Source organism: Lactuca saligna, chromosome 7, assembly GCF_052625555.1.
Source record: "Lactuca saligna cultivar CGN05327 chromosome 7, ASM5262555v1, whole genome shotgun sequence".
Classification (NCBI taxonomy): Eukaryota; Viridiplantae; Streptophyta; class Magnoliopsida; order Asterales; family Asteraceae; genus Lactuca; species Lactuca saligna.
Window position 1 is genome coordinate 17,810,274 of NC_136423.1, and position 25,804 is coordinate 17,836,077.

Sequence of the window (25,804 nt, forward strand, 5' to 3'; positions counted from 1 at the left end):
CAAGAAAAGATGATGCTTCTTTTCCCTTTGCAACCAACAAAACTATAAATGACAGGTTTTTAAACATTCTTTTTCCTCTTATACCTAGGAATGAAGATGATGAAAATGTTCTACCCCAATACCTTGTACATGATGATATACATCATGACAGACAACCATGGGATAAGATTAAACCAATGTTAGGTATGCGATTTTCTAATCCTACTGAGCTTAAGCATATGTTAAGAAGTTATAAAATTGTTAATGGGTATGATCTTTGGTTTGAAAAAAAATGACTCTGAAAGATTCTTAGTTAAATGTTACAACAAGAACAAGTCACTATCTTGCCTCTTTATACCTTGGGCCTCCTGGATAGCTAAAGAGAAGACATTTCAGATCAAATCTCTACTTAGTGAACATAACTATTATAGGGTTTTTAAGCTTGGGTCAATAGTGACTTATAAATGGATATGAAAACATTTATGGGTGAAATTATAAAGAATCCAAAATGAGTTTAAGGAAGATTAAGGCTAAAATGCCTAATAAATTCAACATAAATGTGTGGGACACTGTAGAAATTATAACAAAAAAAAAATTAAAAAAAAAAAAAGGTAATCATTCACCTGTCTCAGTCAGCGTGAACACCACTGGTAATAGACCTAATGTATTGAATTCCATCATATTTATGCAGATAAAGTTTCCATACTTAGAATTACATGCGGAATACTATGTTTGTCTCTGATGGATTGATGTTGAACGACTAATGAACGTAACACTATTCACAATAATAAGTATTGATTAATGCATTAAAAATAAAATTTATACATTAAGTATACTTAGGAACACATGATACTCTAAATGGATAGATTGTGTTAACAAGATTTTGTGAATATAAAGAACGTCGAAAATGGAGATCGTACACAAAATATACGCCCTTTTTAAGAAAGCTAAGATCAGTAATATAACTGATTTTCCCGGAAACGAACATCATATCAATTCGCTGGGTTAGCTATACATCTTGTTAAGCGTTTTTTAACACGTTTTTAGACCAAGACTACCCTTTATTATTTGATTCATTCTCGAAATATTTTAAAACAAAATTATAGTTGTTTTACATAAACATTCGTAACAAAAAACTATAAATATAATTAACTTTTTTTTGAACCGCAGAAATATTATTACAAAACTAGCTAAAAGCTAAAAAAAGGATGTAACACCGTAAATTTTCAAACAAAATTTTCATTTTAAAATCACATAAATCTCATCAACACATTTCACAAAAATCCACAAAATATCAAATTATCAAAATACATGTTCATAATTGTTTAAATAAAATCTAGGATTCTCAAAAACATAACTTCATCTCGTGTGTACAATCAAGCCGACGCATTCCCGTGATCCTGAGAAGTACTTGAAACACATGAGTTCCCCAAAATATCACACACATCTCATTAGCCTCTCATGGCTATATCTCGAATAAGACCCTCCGGTCAATGTGTCTCAGTGGAACCCTTCGGTCCTACAACTCGGATGGACCCTCCGGTCCTAACTCAGTAAAACTCAGAATAATACACAACATAAATCACAAAAATATAATGCAGGATATCACAATACTCAATAAAACATACAAGACCCTACGGTCATACAAAATTACCACTCAAGGCAAGTATAGTGAGAAGACTCACCTCATAAGTAAGCAAAGAAATCGTGTACCCCTAGAACGGTCTAATCCCTGCCTGCATGTCATAAGCATCTCTAATTAACACTTAAATCACAACTCTAAATAAACCAAGTTATTTTCTCTCTCTAGCTCTTGGGATGGGTAAAAGACCATTTTACCCCTCCATGGTCTCCACAAACCTTGTCTTGACCAAACCCTTAAGTCAACAGAATTCAACACTCGAGTCAACATTCCATGTTGACCCGAATCGTCAAGTGAATCTATGTGACTCATCAAGTTCCCTTGTTCCTTCAGCAATGTTGCGAAAATCCAACTTAACTCATCGAGTTGTCTCATCGACTCGCCGAGTTACTCATGTCCTGACTCGTTAGGGAAAACCCTAGCCGACTCGTCGAGTTGGCTTATCAACTCGTTGAGTCCCTTAAGTATATTTTCTCATTCAGACGTTTTAAGGCAGAGTTACAACCCCAAACTCTAGATCTAGCCTTACATGGCTGAGATACCATGTAAAGCTGCAAGCTTTACTTCCATGCATGGCACTTAGGGCTTGAAATGCCAAAACAAGTTCCATTTAGAGTCCTAAGCATAAAAGATCTCCTCTAGCTTGATAAAGCTTGGACTTTTGGGCTTAAGGGACCTTATAAGGTCCATATCTGAAGTCTCAATCTCTTGGCAAGCTCAAAATACTCAAAGTCTCAAGGGAACCCATACATACTTCCTTCTTCTATACACAGACGATATATAGGTGTCGTTTATTATTTGAAGCGAAAATGTTTGAAGTCTGCAGACCACCTCTGCAACCCTCTATAGCAGAAAAGGGGGACCAAACGGCTGCAACATGTAATAAAAGGTTTGTTTGTTTTTTAACCTCTGCAGACTACGGCAATAAGTTAAAGTAAGGTGTGAAGAGGTTTAAACAAGAGGGTCAATTATTGCGCCATGTAGTACATGCGCAACAGTTTTTAAGTCAGAAGTCTTCTAAAAAACAAAAAACTGCGAAGGGCCAAGTGCTACACGTGTGCTGTGCGGCACAACGATAAGTGGTTAGAAGAGGTTTTATAGAAAAAAACAAACAACACCTTACTCATCACCTCCTCACCCGGCTTACATCATGAGTTTATGGGTCTATTAGAAAAAGAGTTTTCCATGAAAGATCTTGGACCCCTAAACATTTTCTTGGAGTTTCAATGTCTCGTTATAAAGATTCATTTTATTTGTCACAACAAAAATACGCCACATAAATTTTGGAACGAGCAGGAATGACCTCTTGTAACCCAACTTCCACACTAGTTGAGTTAATAGTAATGCCAAATTGAGCAGCACCGATGGAACTCTTTTACCTGACCGGGGAATACATTAACTTTGGCAGTGGCTCTCTATTTGACTTTTACATGACCAGACATAAGTTACGCGGTTCAACAACTTTGCATGCATATGCATGCACCCCAAACATCTCATTTTAATGTTTTTAAACGATTTTTAGGTATATTAAAGGTACTCTTGCTCACAAGTTGCATCTTCACAAATCACCGTCCAAGAAACTTGTTGCCTATACTAATGGCGATTGGGCAGGTTGCCCGGACACGAGACGCTAAACTTCTAGTTACTGTGTCTACTTGGACGATAACCTAATATCCTGGTCCTCCAAGCATAAACCAACACTCTCCCGATCTAGTGCCGAAGCAAAATACCGAGGAGTTGCAAATGTCGTTTCCGAAACATGTTGGATCAGAAATTTGATGTTGGAGCTTCATGTCCCCCAACTACAGTCACGCCAGTCTACTGCGACAACATTAGCGCCGTTTACTTATCCTGCAACCTGGTTCAACATCAACGTACCAAGCACATCGAGCTCGACATTCATTTCGTTCGGGAAAATGACGTTAGGGGTCAAGTCTGTGTATTCCACATTCCTTATCCCTATCAAATTGCGTATATCTTCACAAAGGGTCTACCTTTCATTCTCTTTGACTATTTTAAAAACAGTCTCAACGTTCGTCATTCTCCCGATTCGACTATGGGGGTATATTAGCCGAAGATATCCTTCCTCATATTGAGGAAGTATTGTTATAGTTGATAGATCTTATCTTTATTGTAGATAGCGACAGGATATGAGACACGGAAATATACCAATTTAACAGTAAAAAATCTGTGTAATCTTTTGAAGAAATTGGATGTTACACGCATGATGAAATTATTTATATTTAAACTCTTTTCCTCGAGTAGTTTTGATAGTTGACAAGTACTCTTTTATTTCCAATTGTCAATCATTCAAAGTGTTCATCGATTTTGAAATATTAATCTAAATTGGAATTACACAAGACGTCATGAAGATAATGAAAACATATATAAAGCTTTTGACTGAAAATTTATTTCAGAGTCACTTTAATCAACAAATGCATGAAGGTAATGTTAAGTGATGATAAATTTATTATGTGTCTTGGTGTCACAAAATCTGAACTAGAATATATATTTTTAAGGAAAAGTGTTTAAATTTGGTCTAAAATTTTGATTTTACTTTAATTAAGCTGAAATGTTCATCTCACAAAGAACAAACCATTGTATGATAATATAACGAATCCAACCCAAAAGGTTGGCTGTTGCTATAAGGTGTTAAATATGGCATAATCTCCCTTGTTGTAATAAAAGAATTAATAAAGCAAAATTCATTAAGATATTTGTACTATATGGTAGCTAGTTGCTAGTTTCCCTATCTACCATGCAATATTGATACTGTAATTTCGTTTATGGTCATGAAATCATCTTGTTGGCTTGAAGACTCTGTTTCAGTATTTCTTCTTCTAATAAAGAATCCAGAATACTTTGGTGGTGATATTTGTACAGTTTCACTACACAATAAAAATAACACCTTTGACATATTAGGTCTATCTTCTGGATGTTCTTGAACACATAATAGTCCAATTTGTATGCATCTCAATACTTCATTCTCTGAAAATTTGGCCCCCATAGATTTGTCTACTAGTTCTAAAGCCTTGCCTTCTTTCCATAAAGTCCAGGTCTAAAAACATTATCTTTGTTACACATAGGATAATTTAATATGATTGAAATAAAATGAACAAAATAATGTAATGAGTCATTACATTATATAATTTGAGTGGAAGGAATAGATTATTTTGTTGGTTCTTTATTATTTACTATGTGTAAGACACATCTATTACATGGGTTAATTAAAAAAAATTAAATATAAAGGTCTAAATATTTAAAAACATTGAATTTATAAGTAAATAAGAAAAATAATAAATTATTAAAATTGATTTTTTTTTATCTTTTAAATTTAAATAAATAAAGAAAATAAACTAATGAGCTTTAATTTTAGAATTTTGAAATAAAAAAGTAAATCTATTAATGAAATTGATATTTATTTATTACTACATTTATTATAATTATATTATGTGGAATTTATTAAAATAGAAAAACCCACAAAATGACATGTGGAAAAAAAATTAATTCAAAATAACTATAAAATGACATTTGACAAATTGAATGAGAGTGTGACATGTGACAAAAAATAAAAACTTTCATTTATTAGAATAGATTTTTTTTAGAAAACCAAATGAAATTAAATTGAAGATAAAGAAAAGTATTTTAGTTTATAAACATAAACTTTGATCTTACAAAAAAAGTTTATATGACAAACAAATTACACATAAACATGTTTCATGTCATATGAAATATATTCAATATGTATTTCAAATAGTGAATAAAAGTTTATTTAACTTTAAAAACTCTTTTATAAAAATTAAACAAATAAAATTAAGTATCATGAAATCAAAAAATATAAATATAATAACAAAAAAATCTTAATTTTTTAATTAACAAAAAAATCTTAATTTTGATTAATCAATGAATGTTCAGTTTCATTTTTACTTGCAAACAAACATGCCAACATAAAGCTCCATTCCATTCTTTTTATTACTATATATAAAATGTTATCTTAATGCTTACTTCTCCAAGGAGGTTATGTTGGCTACTCGAGTAAGATGATCCTGTGTTCCTTTTACCGCTCACTATCTCAAGAACCAAAACCCCAAAACTAAAAACATCTGATTTTGTTGAGAAATGTCCATCCATTGCATATTCAGGAGACATATAACCACTACATGACATTTAAGAAAAATTATAAGTCTAAAAAATATGATATTGTTTTTGCATATATAAAGTACATTGATACTTACTATGTTCCAACCACTTTCTTTGTTTTCGCATCGGTTTGATCACTTCCAAAAATCCGTGCCATACCAAAATCAGATATCTTTGGGTTCATATCTTTATCGAGCAAAATATTACTAGCCTTTAGATCTCGATGAATGATTTTAAATCTTGAATCTTGATGAAGATAAAGAAGCCCTCGAGCAATCCCACACATGATCTCAAGTCTGCTTTTCCAATTGAGTGTCATGCTTTTCTCTTTCTCTATAACAATTCCAAAGAACAAGTTAGGTTCGAGTAAGAAACTTTGCATCAAAAGGAAAAAATAAAGCCTGGGAAAACATACCAAAAATGAACATATCAAGACTTTTATTTTCCATGAATTCATAAATTAATAACTTCTCTTCGGCTTCAATGCAACAACCTAATACCCGAACAAGGTTTCGATGTTGCAGTTTCGCGATTAATCGTACCTCGTTTTTTAGTTCCTCAATCCCTTGATCAGAAATTCTTGAGAGTCTTTTTATCGCTACAACTTCACCTTCCATTAATTTACCCTATATTTATAATGTATACACTCATGACAACTACTTATATTTCTTTGATAATAACCACACAATATATATTATGAAACTTATAAAATATATTATGCTATTTGTTACCCTTAATAATAATCTACTTACATGTCTTTACGATAATATTATAGTAACATAAGTATATTATTTACTCTTAATAGCAATGGCTTTAGTTTTTTTACCAATCAAAATAATCTTTAGTCTAACACTTGCTAGTATTTTGTAACTTTTATGTTACATGTATGTTGCTATTATTGCTATTAGAGAGGTGGGTATGGGCAACGCTACAAGGGGAGTTATTGGGTGTTATTGCGTGTTATAACACGTGAACACCGCCCCCTTCCCCGTTATCAGGCGTTATTAGCCTGCGCGTTACTCTCAGTTACCACCATAACATGTTATAACGCGTTTTTTTTTGTCCTTTTCCTAATATCGTTGGTGTGGGCGTTAACCACACCTACCAATCTTATGAGTTAAGAATATAAGTACATTGCTATCGTGACTTAAAAAAACGTATGTCGCTTTTTTTGTATGTTAGCATATTTTAAATTTAAATGTTAATATGTTGCAAATACTTTACCTTGTAAACACACCCGAACCCGCCTTGTCCAAGTTTATTTTCATTTGAGAAGTTGTTTGTGGCCGTAACAAGTGTTGAGAAATCAAACAGAGGTAATTCTAGTTCATCCATCTCTCTTTTATTTGGCACAACACTCCCATCATTTAATAAGAAATCTTCGGCTCTTTCTCGTGGACCTAATTTGTATCAGAATTAAATATATCAATCACATATTAGAAAACAAGGGTAACGAATATCACAAACACCAGGTTCTTAAGATTAATTGAACTTATACGAGTTTGCATTCTGCACCTCTCAAACTCGTAACGTAGTAGAAATTGAGCTTAACTTATCTAAAGTTAATTATGATTATACTAAATAGTTTGATGACACAAAATACTCCAACAAATTAGGACCACAAACTTTTTTGACTGTAGGGGTTAATGAGAGTATGAATTATTTTCTAAATTACTTTAATTATACTGGTTTTAGACTTATAAACTAAGGTGTTTGACTCTTCAAATTGAAAATTACCTTTTGTCTCTGCCTCTGCTTTCTTCGACAATCGTATCTTCTTCTTCCTCAAGTAAAAGAGTATCAATAGAACTGTCACCAGCGCAAAAACACCGATGCTAATGGCGACAGGTTTGACAACTTTGTTGTCACTACTAGAGCCATTTTTAGACCTTTTAATCATCGGTGTTTTGTCTGTAGTTAATAAGTTCATACTTTTAATCATCGATGATTTGAAATGGGTTTCAAAATCAGGTTTATATGGGTTTGAGACGAGTCAAATTAATTTTTAATAATAAAAGACTACAAACTATCATTAATGTAAAAATGGTCATTTCATGTATGGGTAGGACAAAAATCATGAAAATATAACACAGTGACATGTAATTGAAAATCTTTGAAATATGTTCAATTACATGCCACTAATAAGAAATATTTTCAATTACATGCCTTAATTATCGTTTAGTAAACTCAAAATCTCAGTCAATCTTTGAAAATTAGGATACTACATCTTTCAAAGATTTTCAAAGCTTAAATAGTTCACAAATTTGCATAATTGCAAATTTAAAACGTGGACGAACTTCAATTCCCTTGTTTCTAGAATATTGAAAATTCAACTTTATAATGCTGTTTAGATGATTAATTAATCTTTTTTTAAATAAACTATCATTTAACACATTATCAAAAGGTTTGATCGAATGCCTAAAGGGTAGGAATCTGTGCATTGTAACTTGTACGATACAAGTTTTTACTGCACGAATCTTCACCTTCGACATTCTGGAGTTAGAAAGTAGAAACACATACCCAAATCAGAAGCTGTAACTCTAACGTAAAGATCTTGTCCACCACCTTCAAAATCAGCATACTGCCTCATATCGATGAGATCCACTTCCCAAATCACACAACCCGACCCGCCTTCAGTGATATTCATATTAGCATAAGCCACACAAGAGCAACTCCTCTTGCAAATCTCACCACACTCGCTCAGATTCATCGTCTGATTAACAATCGCCTTCGAACTCTCCGGCAATTTCATGTGCTTCAACAGCAGAAATTCATCCGACCCACAATCCAATTCGGAGCTCCGAACACATCCATCAGACCCATCTCGTAGATCCCATGCTTGTTTGTTTTTCGGCCGGAATCCTGTCATACAATTACAGACCGGTGCAGTGGTTGCATCACAAACGCCGAACGGACCACATTCACCAAAGTGATCGCATAAATCACCGGGAAAAGCCCAGAATACATTCCAAGTTTTTGTTGTTTCTGCCCAAACAAGTCTTTCACTTATACCAGAAGAAATTATAACGACTCGCGAATAAACAGAACTATTGGGTATTTCAAAAGAATAAACAATCTCCTCGGAATTCTCCTGAAATTCAAAACGCAAAATACTCACCCCATTCATCTCCGGTGTACCGCTGAAAGTTCTCCCGTTCCAGGGCCCACTCCGCCAAGTTATATTTTCATTGTTAGTTGCCAAAATTTCCGGGAACCCACTGATATTCAGTTTAAAAGAATAATCACCGGTCGCCGGATTTTCATTCGTCTTCCACGACTTCAGAAACCGATTAATTCCAGATTTCCTGTCCCACCCCAGTTTCATCTCCGGCAATAGAGTATCAGTCGGATAATCAAAGCTTTGCCAAATGTAATTCTCCGGGTTCTCATCATTTTCCGGACGAAGCACAAAGTTACCATTGTCCAAAAGCTGCGCCACCGTCTTCACCACCGGTGTAGATTGATTTGACGACCAGACGATGGTTCCCGCTTGATCTACCAGCACCATGTTGCCGTTGTCGACGATGGTTAGGTTCCCGGAGGATGAAGTAATGGGGGTATCTCTGTTAGCTACCCAAACATATGTTATGGGTTGTATTTGTTTATACCAAATTCCTATATACAGATTATTGCTTGTGTTGAAGAAACCCAGCTCGAAAACTTCACCATTAGAGACTAGAGTTTGATTGATGGTGAGGGGTTGTGTGGGTGTGATGGTGTCAATGGCTACACAGAGAAAAGGGTAGAATAGAAAGAATGTGAAGATGAAGGTGCTGACATGGCTATGGAGGGTTTTCATTCTCTGAAAGTTACAAAGATTTTCATTCTCCGAAAGTTGGCTCTCATCTTTAAAGAATTCGTGGAAATGGTGGAACAAACCTAAGATGTCGGTGTTATATTTTCTTATAAAATAAATTGAGTACTTTGACCAGTTAAAGATTCTTTTAAAAATGATGAATTACTATTGATCAAGATATAAGTCATGTGAATCACATCATATTTCTTCAAATTTAAAGGTCGTCAAGGAAAAGTATGATTAAGATAACAACTTGATTATACTACAGGATTAATTAATTACTTGATAGAAATAAACTATGATTTAAGTATATATTTAGTTAGTTTACTGTTTTTTATACACGATTCACACCATTAAACCCCAAACCCCATATTATTGTTCAAAACCTATGATTTGGACTAGATATTGTAATTTAATGTTTCTTATTTGGCATCTATGTATCTAAAGGTGTATTAATTAATACTTGATATTAGGAACTTATACAAAATGTTTCACTCATCTAATTAACTTGGATCATTTCAGACTCACATATCTTTATCTCTCATCACACAGTCACTTTTGTTTCTTCATCTCTCATCATTCCAATGTTAACCTTCACAATGACATTGGTCGCTACTCGCTAGGTCTCTTTTTCTCTCTTCTCTCTTCCCTCTCACACCTGTCTTTCTATACTTTAACTCTCATTCTCACAGTCTCTTCTTTTCTTTCTATTTCTCTTTCGTTTGTACGTACTTGAAGTAATATATGTACATGAGTACTGAATTATACATTGCACCTGTCTTTTTATCTCTGGTTTCTCACACATATCTTTCTAACTGTGATATAATAATCTTCAATACCGTTATTTTTGTAAAACATCGAAATTAACCAAAATTTTATAGAACGCGAAGATGGTGTTTGAGTTTCCACATTATGATAATCTTGATTTCTATGTACCTGAGCTTAAAATTAATCAAACTTTATCATTTCTTTTAACTTTTATCTATATATATATAATATTTGATGTAAATCTAAACATAAAATGAATCATACTTTGATATTTGATAATATTTATTCTTAAAAAAATCGTTCAATTTATCCTCGTCTAGGTTGATTAATCATTTGATCTCTTGTGTCAACCGTCTATCTATTTTTACAACCTTAACGGTTGATAGTAAAACATCATTTCCTGTGATGTTTAATGGAAACATGTGAAATTTATTTGATGGACATTTGCATGAAAATCGATAATAAACAAGAGAAACAAGTCCCGCTTCCATTTAATATGCACCAAAGTTGTCCCAAACATAAACATAAACGAAATGTGTATATCATGTTTGTACAAAAGTTGTGTCCATATGTGTCAAAAGTTGTACAATTACAAAATTTGTGCTATAACAAAAGACTACTAGTTTGTCTTGATCGATTATTTACATTATTCTTTAGAGAAAGATAACACCATTCTCAGCACCATGGCTACCCTCTAAACCTTATAAAATTCAATAGTTTTTTATGAAGTTGCTTTCTTTCCCTCGTTGAAAGCTAGCAGTAAGAATTTCACATAGAACTTAGCCAAAATTCTAGTGCCTCCTTTCGACTACTACAATTAATCATTGAACCCGAGTATAGAAATCTCTTTACAAGATGTTGTAGACTTGTAGTCTTCGAATGCTCGTTAAATGCAAAATCATTTAATCATTTCGGGATAACCACGAATAAGTCTTTGGTATAAGAAATGTTTCTAGATGTTTACTAGTTTTTAAAATAATAAAATATAATCACACAAACTGATTACCAAATCAACAACCTTCGTAATTTCAAATACATCTTACATTATATTCTACATTATATTACAAATTGGTTATTTAATGAATTAATATAATATAGTCGCTTTCAAAAGGAAGAAAATCTAATATCTATATCAATTTATATTTATATGTATTTCTATATCTATATCTATATATTTTTATTTTTATAATTTCTATGATAAAATTTATTCAAAAATCATTTTTATTCAAAATATACCATCCTTTTAAACTGGCACATAAGTTCAACTTGTTCCATTATGGATTTGTCAATAGAAATACTTTTATAGAGTTCACAGTAATTGTTAATAGAAATATTTTATATAGTACTTCACTATTTTTTATAGTTTTTCTTACTAATTTATTTCTTTCATATAACTTCAAATTTGAAAAGTCTAACGTTATGAAATGGTTTATTACTTAAAGTCTTGAAGTGACAATTTTTACACATTATAGAAATAATGAGTAGATAGATGTTTACTATTTTCAATAAGTCAAGTTGACTTATCAAAAGATAGATTGTTATTATGGTAATTTTGTTTTCAAAACCTATTTAATATAACAATTATTTATATAATTTTAAAGTAAATGAGCATATAATTTCAAAACACACACACACACACATATATATATATATATATATATATATATATATATATATATATATATATATATATATATATTCATTTTGATAGTACAAACGTTAATTTTAAATATTCAGTAGAACCTTTATAATTTACTCGATAAATTAATAACCTCTATAAAATTAATAATTTGTTCGATTCTAATTTGAAACCAGTACAAAATTGGATCCTCAATCGATAAAATAATTTTTTTTTATGAAATCATGATGTAAATATATTGGTCCTACAAAACTATAAATTAATAATTAATAAAATATTTCAAAATTTTAGAATTGTATAGTAAAAAATGAATCTATAGTCACTTGTTTTTTTGTAAATTTCAAATCTATATTGAGTTTATCTTTAAATCTGTTAATTGCATTTAAGAGTTGGGGCACTGTATTCTCAATTTCTCTATGATTAACTATCATGATATATTCACATGCTCTTGATGTTAGAGAAATCATTCATAAACAACTTTCTTCATGTCCGAATATTTGGCAGCTTTGAGAAGCTTGGAAGATCCATCTTTGTCAAAATTAGCGGATAGGAACTCCGGTGATTCTTAAGAGTGTTTGATACTGTTCATTAACTAACTTTCAAATCGAAAGTTTTGTCAACCAACTTCACCAAATCTTGTTGAGTGCATCCTTGGTGATCTCTCTGAACCTCGCATAATAGTTTTCATTGTTGATTGGTCACTGTTGATTTTTAACACATTTTAGTTTAGAAGCCATAGTTGATGTGATTTTAAAATTTATCATTAGATATTTTATAGTAATTAATCTAGATCTATATACATTGAACTTCACAAATTCATTAATGTGTGAATATTAAATTGAAGGTCCTTATTTATGTTTTATTCAAATAGGTAGAGTGAACGGAAAAGAAAATTTTGAAGGTCGATTCATTAACTTGAGAGTTGCTCATGAATATAAAGTCAACTCTTTAAATTAAGAATTTATTAATTTATTGGTATAATAATATCTTGCTAAATTAATAAAATATCTTAATCCAAACATTATAAATTTATAGAGGTTTTACTGTAACTATACAACATTCTTTTTAGTCAACAAACTGTTATTAGAATTTGTTAGTTAATAGATTGATAGATTATTCTTATATTTGTTTTGTTATTAGCAATAAAAAAAATTAGTATTAGTCTGAGTATCATGGATGTTAAATATGATTTTGTCTATTCTTATGTAATTAAATGTTAGCTCTTTGTTTATCTTTTCTAATAAAACTATCCAACAGTTAAAAAAAAAAGTAATTCTTCATAGTTGTTATATATATATATATATATATATATATATATATATATATATATATATATATATATATATATATATATATATATATATATATATATATATATATATATATATATATATATATATATATCAAACATAATATTGGATATTATTCGTTGGTTTGAGTCTCTTTATCTCTCTGTCACCTCTTTCATCTCTCTCAGGCCTTCAATCCAATCTGAATCAAATGAGTTCAAAGTTTAACCTAATTATTGGTTTATAATTTTAATATCTACTGACTTTTTTGTGATCCATATAATATTTGATTTAATGATTGTAAATAATTAGTCATTTTTCACTTACTTATAGTTTTTAACATAATTTTTATATGGTAATTTTAAAAAATCTAATTTGTATCACCATTTAACCTTAAAAGTTATTATAAACGACCACCTTGGGTTTTTTACGCAAACTATCATTCCTATGCAATTAATATGCCTCATCCTGTAACTAAACGATTGATGCGTCTTTCCATGTGTATGTATGTTCATGGAGTGGCAGCTGAAAAACAAAATATTTTTGAAAAAAATGTATGAACGTGCCACATGGTGTTTTTTTAAGACTTCTCTCCAATTTTTCCATTATTTACTTTATTGCAACTATTCTAATTGTTTCGTTTCATTTTAGTATATTACCTTATTCTTTTCATCATATAATTTAAGGGTTATAAAAGATAAATTTTGAATGTCATTTATATAAGTTTTTTTTGAAGTATTATTATAAATGATAAAAGAACTGTCATATGTAAAATTTATAATCAATTACTATGATTTTGTTAAATTTATGAAATTTTATAATTGTTTAGACTTTGAATATAGGTTATGTGATACTAAATTTGAATTAGGTAGATTTATTGTGGATTACATATGAATGAGTTAATTTTTTTGTTTGTAAATTACATTTTTTTTTTAATCTTTTTTATTAAAATGAAACGGTAGACCATTTTAACCAATTTATATGACCTGGTCATATAGTTGATCTAGTGCCCTCAACATATATTTTTTTTCTAGATCCATCACTACCCCCTCATTGTTATGATACAAGTGATCAAACACGCAATATAACAAACTGAAACATAAATAAATCGAATTTATATATCAAAGATTTCACAAATCGGAATACATACTTGAATGTTGATGTTTACAATAGAATTACAACCATGGAAATATGTAGATTGAGGCCTACAATCTGTAGTGTCTTAAGACAAAAATTGCATTGGTATGGGTCTGTCTTGAGGATACAAGAATCAATTTAATAACAAATCTTGAATATATTGAAAATCATTGTGCTTCCAAGTTATATGAGGAACGATTTTAAGAGAATATGAATGTGGTTCATTAGCTTCTAAATTCTATCAAACTCCAAGTATTTATAGGGTTCTAATGGTGGATGTAAGCCACCAACCAAAAATAACTGTCATAAACTGTCTTGCAGTTAATTATTTATTAACAAAAAAATTTCTAAATAAAAGTTAATTAATAATTAATTTCGGATTTATAATAATAAAAATGTATTTTGTTGTCAAGAAGTGCCCAGGGCCCTAATATTTGACATTAATATATAATTACTCTAAGTCTTTTCCAGCCCTATATGACTAATCCATCACCACAACCCAAACCCAAGATGTTTAACCCATTAGTTGCTCTATTTAACTAAGGTGTTGTTTGTTTTTTTTCTAAAAAACATCTTTTGATCTTTTATTGTTACGCCGCGTAATACGGGCGCACCACTTGGTCATTCGCAGCTGTTTGTTTTTCAAAATATTTCTGACTTAACAACTGATACCCATGTGCTGCGTGCCGCAGCACTAGAGCATCTGCTTCAAACATCTTCACACCTTACTTTAACTCACTGCAGTAGTCTGCAGATGTTAAAAAACAAACATATTTTTTATTACATGCTGCAATCGTTTGGTCCATCTCTTCTGCTACAGAGGATTGTAGAGGTGGTCTTTAGACTGCAAACATTATTGTTTCGAAAAAACAAACAACACCTAAATGAATTGGACAAGTCTTGTAAAATGGTACAAGGTTTTCTGTTCTTCCTATGTGGGACAAATCCAACATGTGTTTTTTGTGTAGAATAAAGTTCCAACACTCATCCCATCACTTCCTTTCTCATCTAGGAAAGGATCACATATCACTACATCTCTCTTTTAATGCAAAAGCATCACATACTATACAAATGAAAAAAAAAAATGGTTAGGGGAAATATGGTAAAGTTGTGGTAATTTCTCACATTGAGGGTGAAAAAATGAGGGGGTGACATTCACAACACCTGCCCGCAATACACATCAACACATCGTGGCGGCCTCTCAATGTGTTTTTCTAATATTTGTCCCAATATATAAAAGATATATAACATAAACTAGGGATGAGCAAAGGAACCGACCCGGCTGGAACCGGCCCGAATCGATCCCACCCGGGAGCCGAAGTCGGCGGAAATTTAGAATCGAACCGGATCGCCGGTTCTACCGGTTCTTGCTGTGTCTTCAATGTTGGAACCGGTTCTTAAAAAATAGCAATATACGGTTCCGGTTTTTGTCGGTTCTAATCATAAAGTAACATTAAATAAAAACAAAATAATACAGAAACCAAACTGTAACATATTGGTTTGTTTTTGCAAGCGGAGAGATTTGATAATGACTTCTAATCACCACAAATTATTTGTGAGATGTTTGACATTTTATATAAGTCTTAGGGGGTGAACATAGCAATAACTCATATTTTCGGAGATTTATGTACCTATCAAATTTGCCATCAACTATAAATGGCTTTCCTCAAGCTAATTGCTGTACATTTGCGTGGGAACGCCATTGCGGAGCCACGCTTCAATTGATAGAGGTGAATTTTCACAGATTTTGTTTAGATTAAGATCTCATTCTTAATTTCCACACTAATATAGTAAGATTTGTGCACTTCCGTGTTTTGTTACAGTAAATCAACGTTAGGATTTATAATCGCTTTCGAGTTTTACGGGGTTTGATATCATTAATCATATCATTCATGTTGGTGTAGAACTAATCCGGAATGGATCTAATTCTTCATAGAAATTCAAATTTGTTGAAAACTTCCAGAAATTATGCTTGGTACTCTGTATATTACGGGATTATATTATATGTCATTCATGTTCATCATGAAATAATGTGATACGTTTCCCCTTTACATTAGAGATTTCAATTTACTGCAAATTTTATTGAAATCATGTTTGTTGCAATGTTTATTATGCAATACACGATCTCATGCTTTAATTATACAATAATTTTGTAATTATGTGTAATACTTTGTCATTTCGTTACAAAGAACTAACGTTAGGGTTTATAATTTCATTCACATTTAATGTATTAAATGCCATTCATGCCTGATTAACCAATAATCTGGTACGTTCCTAATTTTACATAGAGAAACAAATCTATTGCTGAATTTATCGAAATTATGTTTGTTACACTGTTCATCACAACATATAGTCACAAAATTGCAAATCATACCTAAAGTTATCAGTTTCTTGTGCCACTTTATCTAATTATCGCCCTTCCATCATAGTTAGAGTGGCTGAATTTCTAGAACACATGTTTTTGAATTCCTCACCAATGCCATTAATACTAGACAACCTTTGTAAAGTAAACAATGGCACTTTTGGCTCTGGAAGATGAGTTTCACTGCATAACATAGACACTGCTTCTGTCATTGTTGGCCTATCTTCAGCTAAATCTTGAACACAAAGAAGCCCCACGTGTATGCATCTCAACCCCTCTGTTGACTCTCCTAATACCTCATCCATCAATTCTACTCCTCTCCCTGCATTCCATGACTTCCATGCCTGAAGAAATTATGTCAAACCATAAAAAAAACGTTCATGTAAATTAGATGAAGTTATGTGGTATGTTAATATGTTTTTATACTTACGTGTCCGAGTGGATAGATATAGATTTGTTCGCGATGTATGAATTCGGTATTCCTTTTACCACTTATAATCTCCAATAACATTACACCGTAGCTAAATACATCCGATTTCTCTGAAAATACTCCTCTCATTGCGTATTCAGGAGACATATAGCCACTGCATTTCATCATAAAAAAAAAAGTCTAAAGTCAGAGTATTCTTAAGAATCACAATTAACAATTCTACATAGGAAATGAAAGATTCTCACTATGTTCCAACAATCCTACGAGTGTTTGCTAGCTCTTGTGTCATTTGAAAAGTACGTGCCAATCCAAAGTCTGATATCTTGGGATTCATTTTGTCATCAAGTAGAATATTGCTACATTTCAAATCCCTGTGTATGATCCTTAAACTAGAATCCCGATGAAGATAAACAAGTCCACGACCGATTCCCTGAATGATGTTGAAACGAGTCGCCCAATCGAGTTGCATACGTTTCTTTGGATCTATTTCAAACAATAATATAAGTTTTTTTCTCAATTATAACGATTTTACAAGTGAAAATAAAGAGTAATATTGATCAATACAAACTCACCAAATAGAAAGGTGTCCAAGCTTTTGTTTATCATGTACTCATAAATCAACAATCTCTCTTTCCCTTCAAAACAGCAACCCAAAAGTTTAACAAGATTCCTGTGTTGGAGCTTAGAAATCAACATGATTTCATTCTTAAACTCTTCAATCCCTTGCCCAGAGTGACCTGATAGCCTTTTCACTGCTATTTTCTGTCCATCATCTAACATTCCCTATTTCAAACATTTACTTTAACTCCTTGGAAAATATATAACAGAAGGAAGTTTGTGAATACAAGATTATTACCTTATAAACTGCGCCAAATCCTCCTTCACCAAGTTTGTTTCTGTAGCTAAAGTTGTCAGTGGCAGTTATAATTTGTTCAAACTTGTATATAGGCAATTCAAATGACTCATTGTTGAGATCATCTTCTTGTAGTGTATCCTTCAAAACAATACCATCCTCCGAACTTAAGTTATGTAACTTTGTTTTTTTTCCTACAAAGATAAATTTTTGACACACAAGGATCAGTTCTTGATGTAAAGATGAGATATCTAAAGTTAGCCCATTATAGTAAGAGTATTTGGATGATTATAAGACGTATCTTTTTACCTTTCTTATATTTCCTCCACCTGTATAAACAAAACACAAAGCCACCTAAGATGACTACACCACCTATAACTGTGAGACTGATGGCAACTGCTACTGCTGCTCCGTTTGTTTCTTCACCTATAAACATGTGTTAATAGTTATAAAGAAGTAAGAAAAAATCTACAAAAATCAAGAATTTGAATTTACTTGATTCCTCAAAGGCAAGGCGCAAGAAAAGATTCTCCCCACCAAATGAAAACTTCTCAATATCAATAAGCTCTTGTTCCCAAATCATGCAGTTTATCCCTTCCACAAAGGCATACGCTTTACAAGAACAGTTACCCAAACACAAGCTCTTGCAATCATCCGTATCCATGTAAGGAAAGTATTGATAATAATCTGGGAGCTTAATCCCACTTATTACCTGAAACTTATCAGGTTTACCTTTTCCAGAAGCCAAACTACTCTCATTCTTCTCACACAAAAGCTCATTTCCCCTCACACAACCCCTTGTCCAATTACTCTTACTCCATTCATCATTCGATTTTGGTACAAACCCTTTTAAGCACTCACAAATAGTAGACTTATTTGTACAAATTGAAAAAGCACCACAAACTCCATAAACATCACAAGGATTCGCAGGTGCTTCCCAACTAAATTCCCATATGTTACGAACATCATCCAAGTAATTCAACTCTAACACACCATCATGTCTCAAATAAAGCCATCTAATATCAGATGAGCTATAAACATTAATAGTGAGGTAAGCTCCTCCTTGTGAGTTCTCAGGCATGAGAGTCATTAGATTCGAGTAGCCAGCCTCTTGCTCTGGTATCCCTATAAACCTTCCTCCATCCCATGGCCCACTTCTCCAATACGGTTTCACACCACGCCATGTGAAAGCTTGTGGTGGTTGTTCTCCCGAAAGCCCAACTACAAAATCTCCAATTGTTGGATCATTATCACTTTTCCATGATGTCAGTAAATATTTTCCTTGTGTTTTTCCATTTGTTCCAAGTTTCATTCCTGGTAAGATAGTGTTACAAGGATAGTCAAAGCTTTCCCATAAAGTCAACCCTGAGATTGTATCATTAAGAGTAAAATCTCCTGCGTCTGTAAGCTTTGCGATTGTTTCGTTTGACTGGACTTTTATGCTTGTTGACCAAACTGTCTTTTGGTCATCATCTAGGATTCTTAGGTTCCCATTGTTGCCAATTGTGAGGGTGGGATTGGTGTCGGAAACTGAGATTGGATTTTGTCTGTTTGCAACCCATATAAATTTTCTTGGGAGAATATTTTTGAACCATATACCGAGATATCGGTTAGTGGAATTACCTGGAGTGAAGAACCCTAGCTCAAAGATTCGATTGGGAGAGACAAGAGTATTTTTTAACAAGATCGGATTATCTTTGGTCAATGTATCAGTGGACTTGCAGTGTTGTAGTGAAATAAGCAGGATGTACATACATAAACGGTTTGCAGCTATATCTCTTCTAATACTCATTGTATACCTATTGGTTTTTAAAGACACTACCTTCTGAAGTTTAAGTTTTTAGAATTTGGAAACTTCACAATCTATGGATCCTTTCAGTTTAGCATGATAATCAAATTTCAATCTATGAACGAGTCGTTCTTCGGTAGTATAATTTAGAAAATGACTTTTCCACCGGTGCTCTTTTCTTATTATCTTATACACTTTGACTTTTCTTATCAAATTTCCTAGAACTTACATTTATAGTAATATCATCCCTTTTTTAAAGAACTAGTGACTAACATCCTGATCAGTGATAGCTATAGTTTATCTATTATATTCTACCGGTCAAAATCACATAAAGTCAACATGATGAAATTATAATTTAAAAAACAGTTGATGACAGTTTGACTGAGTACTCATTTCCTACATGACTTAAACTAATAGAATTAGGTAGCTTCCCAAAAACTTGTGTTTCTTGTGCTCAGTAGTCAATGCATGACTTAATAGTAATAAGATCTTGTTGACCCTTTCCTTCCTACGAATCCTTAATTTCAAGATCTTAATGTACGTTGTATATATTTTTGTATGCAGGTTGCTCTTCACAAATTGATTATCTTCCATGCTTGTTAAGAACCAGTATAGATTTGGTTCTTTTTTGAGCTAAACTAGTTGGATTCATGGTTGAAGATTGGTCCTTATTGATGAAGTGATCGTTTTATATTACTATTCTGTTAATCTAAAGCTATATCAAGTAGAACATGTGAGCATAAGAATTGTGAATGTAAAGCATCGTAACATATCTCTGTTTGCAAACTGCATTCTCATAATTCACTAGCAGAAAGATTCTTATACCCCCTAAATTATTGTAGTAGGTGTTTTTAAGTAGTTATTTTGATACAGAAAAATATAGATATAGATCCTATGTTGGTCATACCCATACATTATTAAGGGAAAGTTGAGTCTTCTGTTGTGTTCTCGTTGATACTTTGAATTCTGTCATTGGTATTTGTGATTGATTACTTCTAATTGTGTTTGATATCATACTATTATTTAGTCATCTAGCGCATTGTGATGGGGAACTCCTTTGCAAAGTGGACAACAAAAGTATAAATATAAAGTTTCAATCAAAACAACTATGTATGGAGGAGAAGAGCAAAAATAAAGTTTGAAAGTGTATCTTGCTTGGTACGATATCATAAATGACAATTAATTAAGAAATTAATTAACGTAACGAAACGACGTGAATGCTTAACGATTCAGATCCAGATGTTACCTCTTAATAAAACCATTAAGAGGGTTCCCAAACAGCCTTAACAAGATTGCCTACTCACTATCACTAACCTCCGATTTATACTTCAACTAAAGCAACTTAAGTGATCTTACTATAAAAAATTATAAACCCCCTAATAACATAACAGAAACACCTAATTAGTCATAATAGAAAGTTGTTTGGAACCAGACTAAGGATGAATGAAATGGAATGGAATGTCCTATATTCGTTCAGGAATGTGCAATGGGATGAAATTTGCATGATAACCAAATTTTATTTTGTCATTTTAAAGAAACTGATCTTTTTTTTTTCTTTTTCTTTTTTACATTTCACGATTTTAATTAAATTACATTTTCTTTGATGATGAGCACAACTGATACTAATGTGACTAACCTACATTAATACAAGAGTTAGTGTCTTGCAACATGTAATATCTTATGCTATGATTTATGATTTTAACCAATAAGTTCAAGATCAATACCAGGGAGAGGATCAAAACAATGTTTACTTTCATCATGTTGACTTTATGTGGTTTTGACTGGATCTATGATTAATTGTACTACTAACCCTCAGTACAATATCACTTTTTTTATATAGTGGTTGACATTAAAGTTGATAAAGTATATCTATCAGGATATTAGTCGTGAGTTCATTAAAGAAGCGACCATGTCATATTGTAAAAAATCACATTTTGATCAGAAAAAAGTCAAGTGTTTATCTTTATCACAACAAAGGAAAGACTTGGCTTTAGATTAAATGTGATCATCATACTAAACTGATAGATATGTGAATTTTCCAAATTCTAAAGTCTTAATCTGCAAAAGGATATGGCTATTAGAAGTGCCACTTTTGTAAACTTTTATCAACTGATATATTAACTAAAGATAGTTCAATCTCATTAGATCAGACTCTTGTCTCTTAAGCCACCACAAGCTTTCATATGGCATGGTTGAAAGGCGTATTGGATTTTACATGGGAAGCCCCAGCGAATCCTTGTGATGTTTATGGAGTTTGTGGTGTTTTTTTCAATTTGTTCAGACAAAAGTTTCCTATTTGTGATTGCTTAAGAGGGTTTCTACCATGGTCGGATGATGAATGGAGGGAAAGTAACTGGACAAGGGGTTGTGTGAGGTGAAATGAACTTTTATGTGAGAAGAATGAAAGTAAGAGTGAACCAGATAAGTTTCAAGTAATAAAAGGGATTAAGCTTCCAGATTATCATGAATATTTTCCATACATGGATAGTGAAGAATGTGGAAGCTGGTGTTTGGGTAATTGCTCTTGTAAGGCGTATACATTTGTGGAAGGAATTCACTGTATGATTTGGACAAAAGACCTCATTGATATCCAACAGTTTTCATTTGGTGGGGAGGATCTTTTCTTGCGCCTTGCTTTTGAGGAATCAGGTAAATGAAAATTCTTGTTTAGATCATAATTATAGACAGTTTAATTTGCATAAGGCTAACACAAGTTTATAGGTGAAGATACAAAAGGAGAAGCAGTTGCTATAAGTCTCACAGCCATAGGTGGTTTAGTCTTCTTAGGTGGCTTTGTTTTTGTTTATACAAGTGTAGCGCATATAAGAAAGGTAAGAAAATATGTCTTATTAGAATCATCCAAATACTCTTAATGATCTGTAGTTCTATACGTGTAAAAAATTTATCTTTGTAGGAAAGAAAACGAAGCTGAATCACTTCAATTCGGAGGATGGTATAGTTTTGAAGGATACACTACAAGAAGATGATCTTACCAATGAGTCATTTGAATTGCCTATATACAAATTTGAACAAATTATAACTGCCACTGACAACTTTAGCTACAGAAACAAACTTGGTGAAAGAGGATTTGGTGCAGTATATAAGGTAATAATCTTGTATCCACAAACTTCCTTCTGTTATATATTTTCCAAGGAGTTAAAGTAAATGTTTGAAATAGGGAATGTTAGATGATGGACAGAAAATTGCAGTGAAAAGGCTATCAGGTCACTCTGGGCAAGGGATTGAAGAGTTTAAGAATGAAATCATGTTGATTTCTAAGCTCCAACACAGGAATCTTGTTAAACTTTTGGGTTGCTGTTTTGAAGGGAAAGAGAGATTGTTGATTTATGAGTACATGATAAACAAAAGCTTGGACACGTTTCTATTTGGTGCGATTGAATTGATCAATATTTTTTATTTTTCAGTAAATTATAATATTCAGCAATCTCTCATTTCAATAGATCCAAAGAATTACGTACGCAACTCAATTGGGCGACTCGTTTCAACATCATTCAGGGAATTGGTCGTGGACTTGTTTATCTTCATCGGGATTCTAGTTTAAGGATAATACACAGGGATTTGAAGTGTAGCAATATTCTACTTGATGACAAAATGAATCCCAAGATATCAGACTTTGGATTGGCACATACTTTTCAAATGACACAAGATCTAGCAAACACTCACAGGATTGTTGGAACATAGTGAGAATCGTTCATTTCCGATTTAGAGTTCTGATTCTTGAGAATACTCTAACTTTTGACTTTTTATGGTGAAATGCAGTGGCTATATGTCTCCTGAATACGCAATGAGAGGAGTATTTTCAGAGAAATCAGATGTATTTAGTTACGGTGTAATGTTATTGGAGATTATAAGTGGTAAAAGGAATACCGAATTCATACATCACGAACAAATCTATCCACTTGGACGCGTAAGTATAAATTCCACTCACAAAACCATAGCACATAACTTCTCCCATTTACACATAACAGAAGACACTGTTAAATGTGACTTGAGAGTTGTAAATGGGCCCGACCTGGTTCAATTTAGGGTTTACATTTGTACTTTTTCTATATATAACAACTCATAGCTAGGGTTTTATTTGTACTATAATATCGGTTTCAAGCTTGTGAGAAAAGAATACTAGGGGTGACCAAAAACCGAACCGACTAAAGAAAAACCGACAAAACCGCAGTAAACCGCAACCGAAAAACCGAAACCGTTGCAAAAACCAATGGTGCGGATTTAATTTTTGCAAAAACCGAAGGTCAACGGTGCGGTGCGGTTTCTATCCTAAAAACCGGTCCATCAAAACCGAACCGCACCGCAAGTGTGTATAGTAATAAATCAATCAATGTATATTATATACATTCTATTTAAAATAGTTATAAACGATAATATATTTATTATTTGTTTATTTTGTGTTTGTATAAAACTATATGGGTTGCAAAAGAAATGTTCTATTGTTAGCTAAACGTACTAATCGATTACATGTAATAAGCTTGTAACAAATTAACTCAAAATCAACCAACCTTCAATCATTAATTAGTTTGTGAGAGTAGTGACAAGTTGTATTTTAAGTGACTTACAATTTTTGATTATGTAATTTTGTTTTGAGCTGAAAATGAATGTATTAAAAAAAACAGCACAATACAAGCTTATATGCATATGGTTTTCAGTTCTTACAGTTTTAAAAAAACCGCACGAAAAAACATAAGAAAACTGCACCAAATTCTTAACACGGTTTAAAAACCGAAAGCGCACCGATACAAACCGAAACCGCATTTAAAAACCGAAAAACCGAACCATTGCAAAACCGCACCCAACGGTTTTAAGAATGCAAAAACCGCACCATGCGGTTTGTGGTTCGGTTTGGTCTGAAAACCGCACCATGCTCACCCCTAAAGAATACTACTTCCTGTGTGGACGTATGGAACCACATTAAACACATGTATCGTTTCTGTGTCATTATTCTCGTTTATTCCTAACACATACATTTCAGGCATGGAAGTCATGGAATGAAGGGAGAGAAGTAGAAATGATGGATGAGACATTAGGAGAGTCAACAGAGGGGTTGAGATGCATACACGTGGGGCTTCTTTGTGTTCAAGACTTAGCTGAAGACAGGCCAACAATGTCAGAAGCAGTGTCTATGTTATGCAGTGAGGAATTCGTGAGCCAAAAGTGTCATTATTTACTTTACAAAGGGTGCCTAGTATCAATGGTATTCGTGAGGAATTCAAAAACATGTGTTCTAGAAATATAGTCAGTCTATCCATGATGGAAGGGCGATAGCAAGTAATTGAGATAACACATGTATTTGTTATGTATATGATTTGCAATTAGTTGATTTGGCTCAATCAAAACTACTAACAGTTTTTTTGTAATATACATTTGCATGTGGAGTCCAAAATCGTCTCTCCAAAAAGGTCCTTACAGAGAGAGGGGAGACTCATGTTAACGATATTATTATTATTATTATCATTATTATTATTATTATTATTATTATTATTATTAGGCCATCTCCAATGCATTGAACTCTTAAGAGTTCAATGGATTGACACATCAGTATTCCACTAACCATACTATTTAACCCATTAAACTCTACACTCCATTAAACTATTAAAAGTTCAATGGATTGCCACATCATCATTTTATTTTTTTATAAATAATATTAATAAATAAAACTAAAATATTACATTAATTAGAAATTCAAAATTACAATTATAAAATATTAATTATAGTTTACAATTTAAAAATTAAAAGTGACGAATAATACATTAAATAAGATGTTATCTTTTTAAAATATTTTTATGATTTATATATTTTTTTATTCTTTAGAATAAAAAAAATATAAAGTAACTTAATAAACTAAATTATTGAATATAAAATAAAATAAAGATAAATAAAATAATAATAATATATAATATGTTTGTTGAAAAAAAAGTGTTATTTTCACTAGAAATTGTTATATTAAATTGAA

The 25,804-nt window shown here is 32.2% G+C and overlaps 2 protein-coding genes and 1 pseudogene across 4 annotated transcripts; 1 reads left to right on the forward strand and 2 right to left on the reverse strand.

The window, feature by feature from the left end:
* Positions 1–4,278: 4,278 nt before the first annotated feature.
* On the reverse strand, positions 4,279–9,622 carry LOC145004405 (receptor-like serine/threonine-protein kinase SD1-8). 2 transcript variants are annotated; one of them, XM_078963316.1, is made up of 7 exons: positions 8,282–9,622; positions 7,499–7,672; positions 6,986–7,161; positions 6,177–6,387; positions 5,857–6,094; positions 5,627–5,777; positions 4,279–4,679 (listed from the first exon to the last, which is right to left on the reverse strand). In XM_078963316.1, the coding sequence occupies exons 1-7, from the start codon at positions 9,558–9,560 to the stop codon at positions 4,371–4,373; spliced, it is 2,538 nt and encodes an 845-aa protein (XP_078819442.1). In that variant the 5' UTR covers positions 9,561–9,622; the 3' UTR covers positions 4,279–4,370. The 2 variants fall into 2 exon arrangements, with proteins under 2 accessions (XP_078819442.1, XP_078819443.1); XM_078963317.1 differs by having other exon boundaries at positions 4,427–4,509.
* Positions 9,623–16,633: 7,011 nt separating this feature from the next.
* On the reverse strand, positions 16,634–19,956 carry LOC145004407 (G-type lectin S-receptor-like serine/threonine-protein kinase At1g61480). The gene is made up of 7 exons (XM_078963318.1): positions 18,531–19,956; positions 18,345–18,461; positions 18,039–18,229; positions 17,755–17,965; positions 17,428–17,665; positions 17,183–17,336; positions 16,634–17,096 (listed from the first exon to the last, which is right to left on the reverse strand). Exons 1-7 carry the CDS (start codon positions 19,825–19,827, stop codon positions 16,800–16,802), a joined length of 2,505 nt encoding a protein of 834 aa, XP_078819444.1. The 5' UTR covers positions 19,828–19,956; the 3' UTR covers positions 16,634–16,799.
* A 1,865-nt stretch (positions 19,957–21,821) lies between these two features.
* On the forward strand, positions 21,822–25,232 carry LOC145005046 (G-type lectin S-receptor-like serine/threonine-protein kinase At1g61490; annotated as a pseudogene). The gene is made up of 7 exons (XR_013662491.1): positions 21,822–22,473; positions 22,546–22,655; positions 22,739–22,929; positions 23,003–23,213; positions 23,294–23,525; positions 23,605–23,752; positions 24,824–25,232. The product of XR_013662491.1 is annotated as a G-type lectin S-receptor-like serine/threonine-protein kinase At1g61490 (transcript).
* Positions 25,233–25,804: the final 572 nt, after the last annotated feature.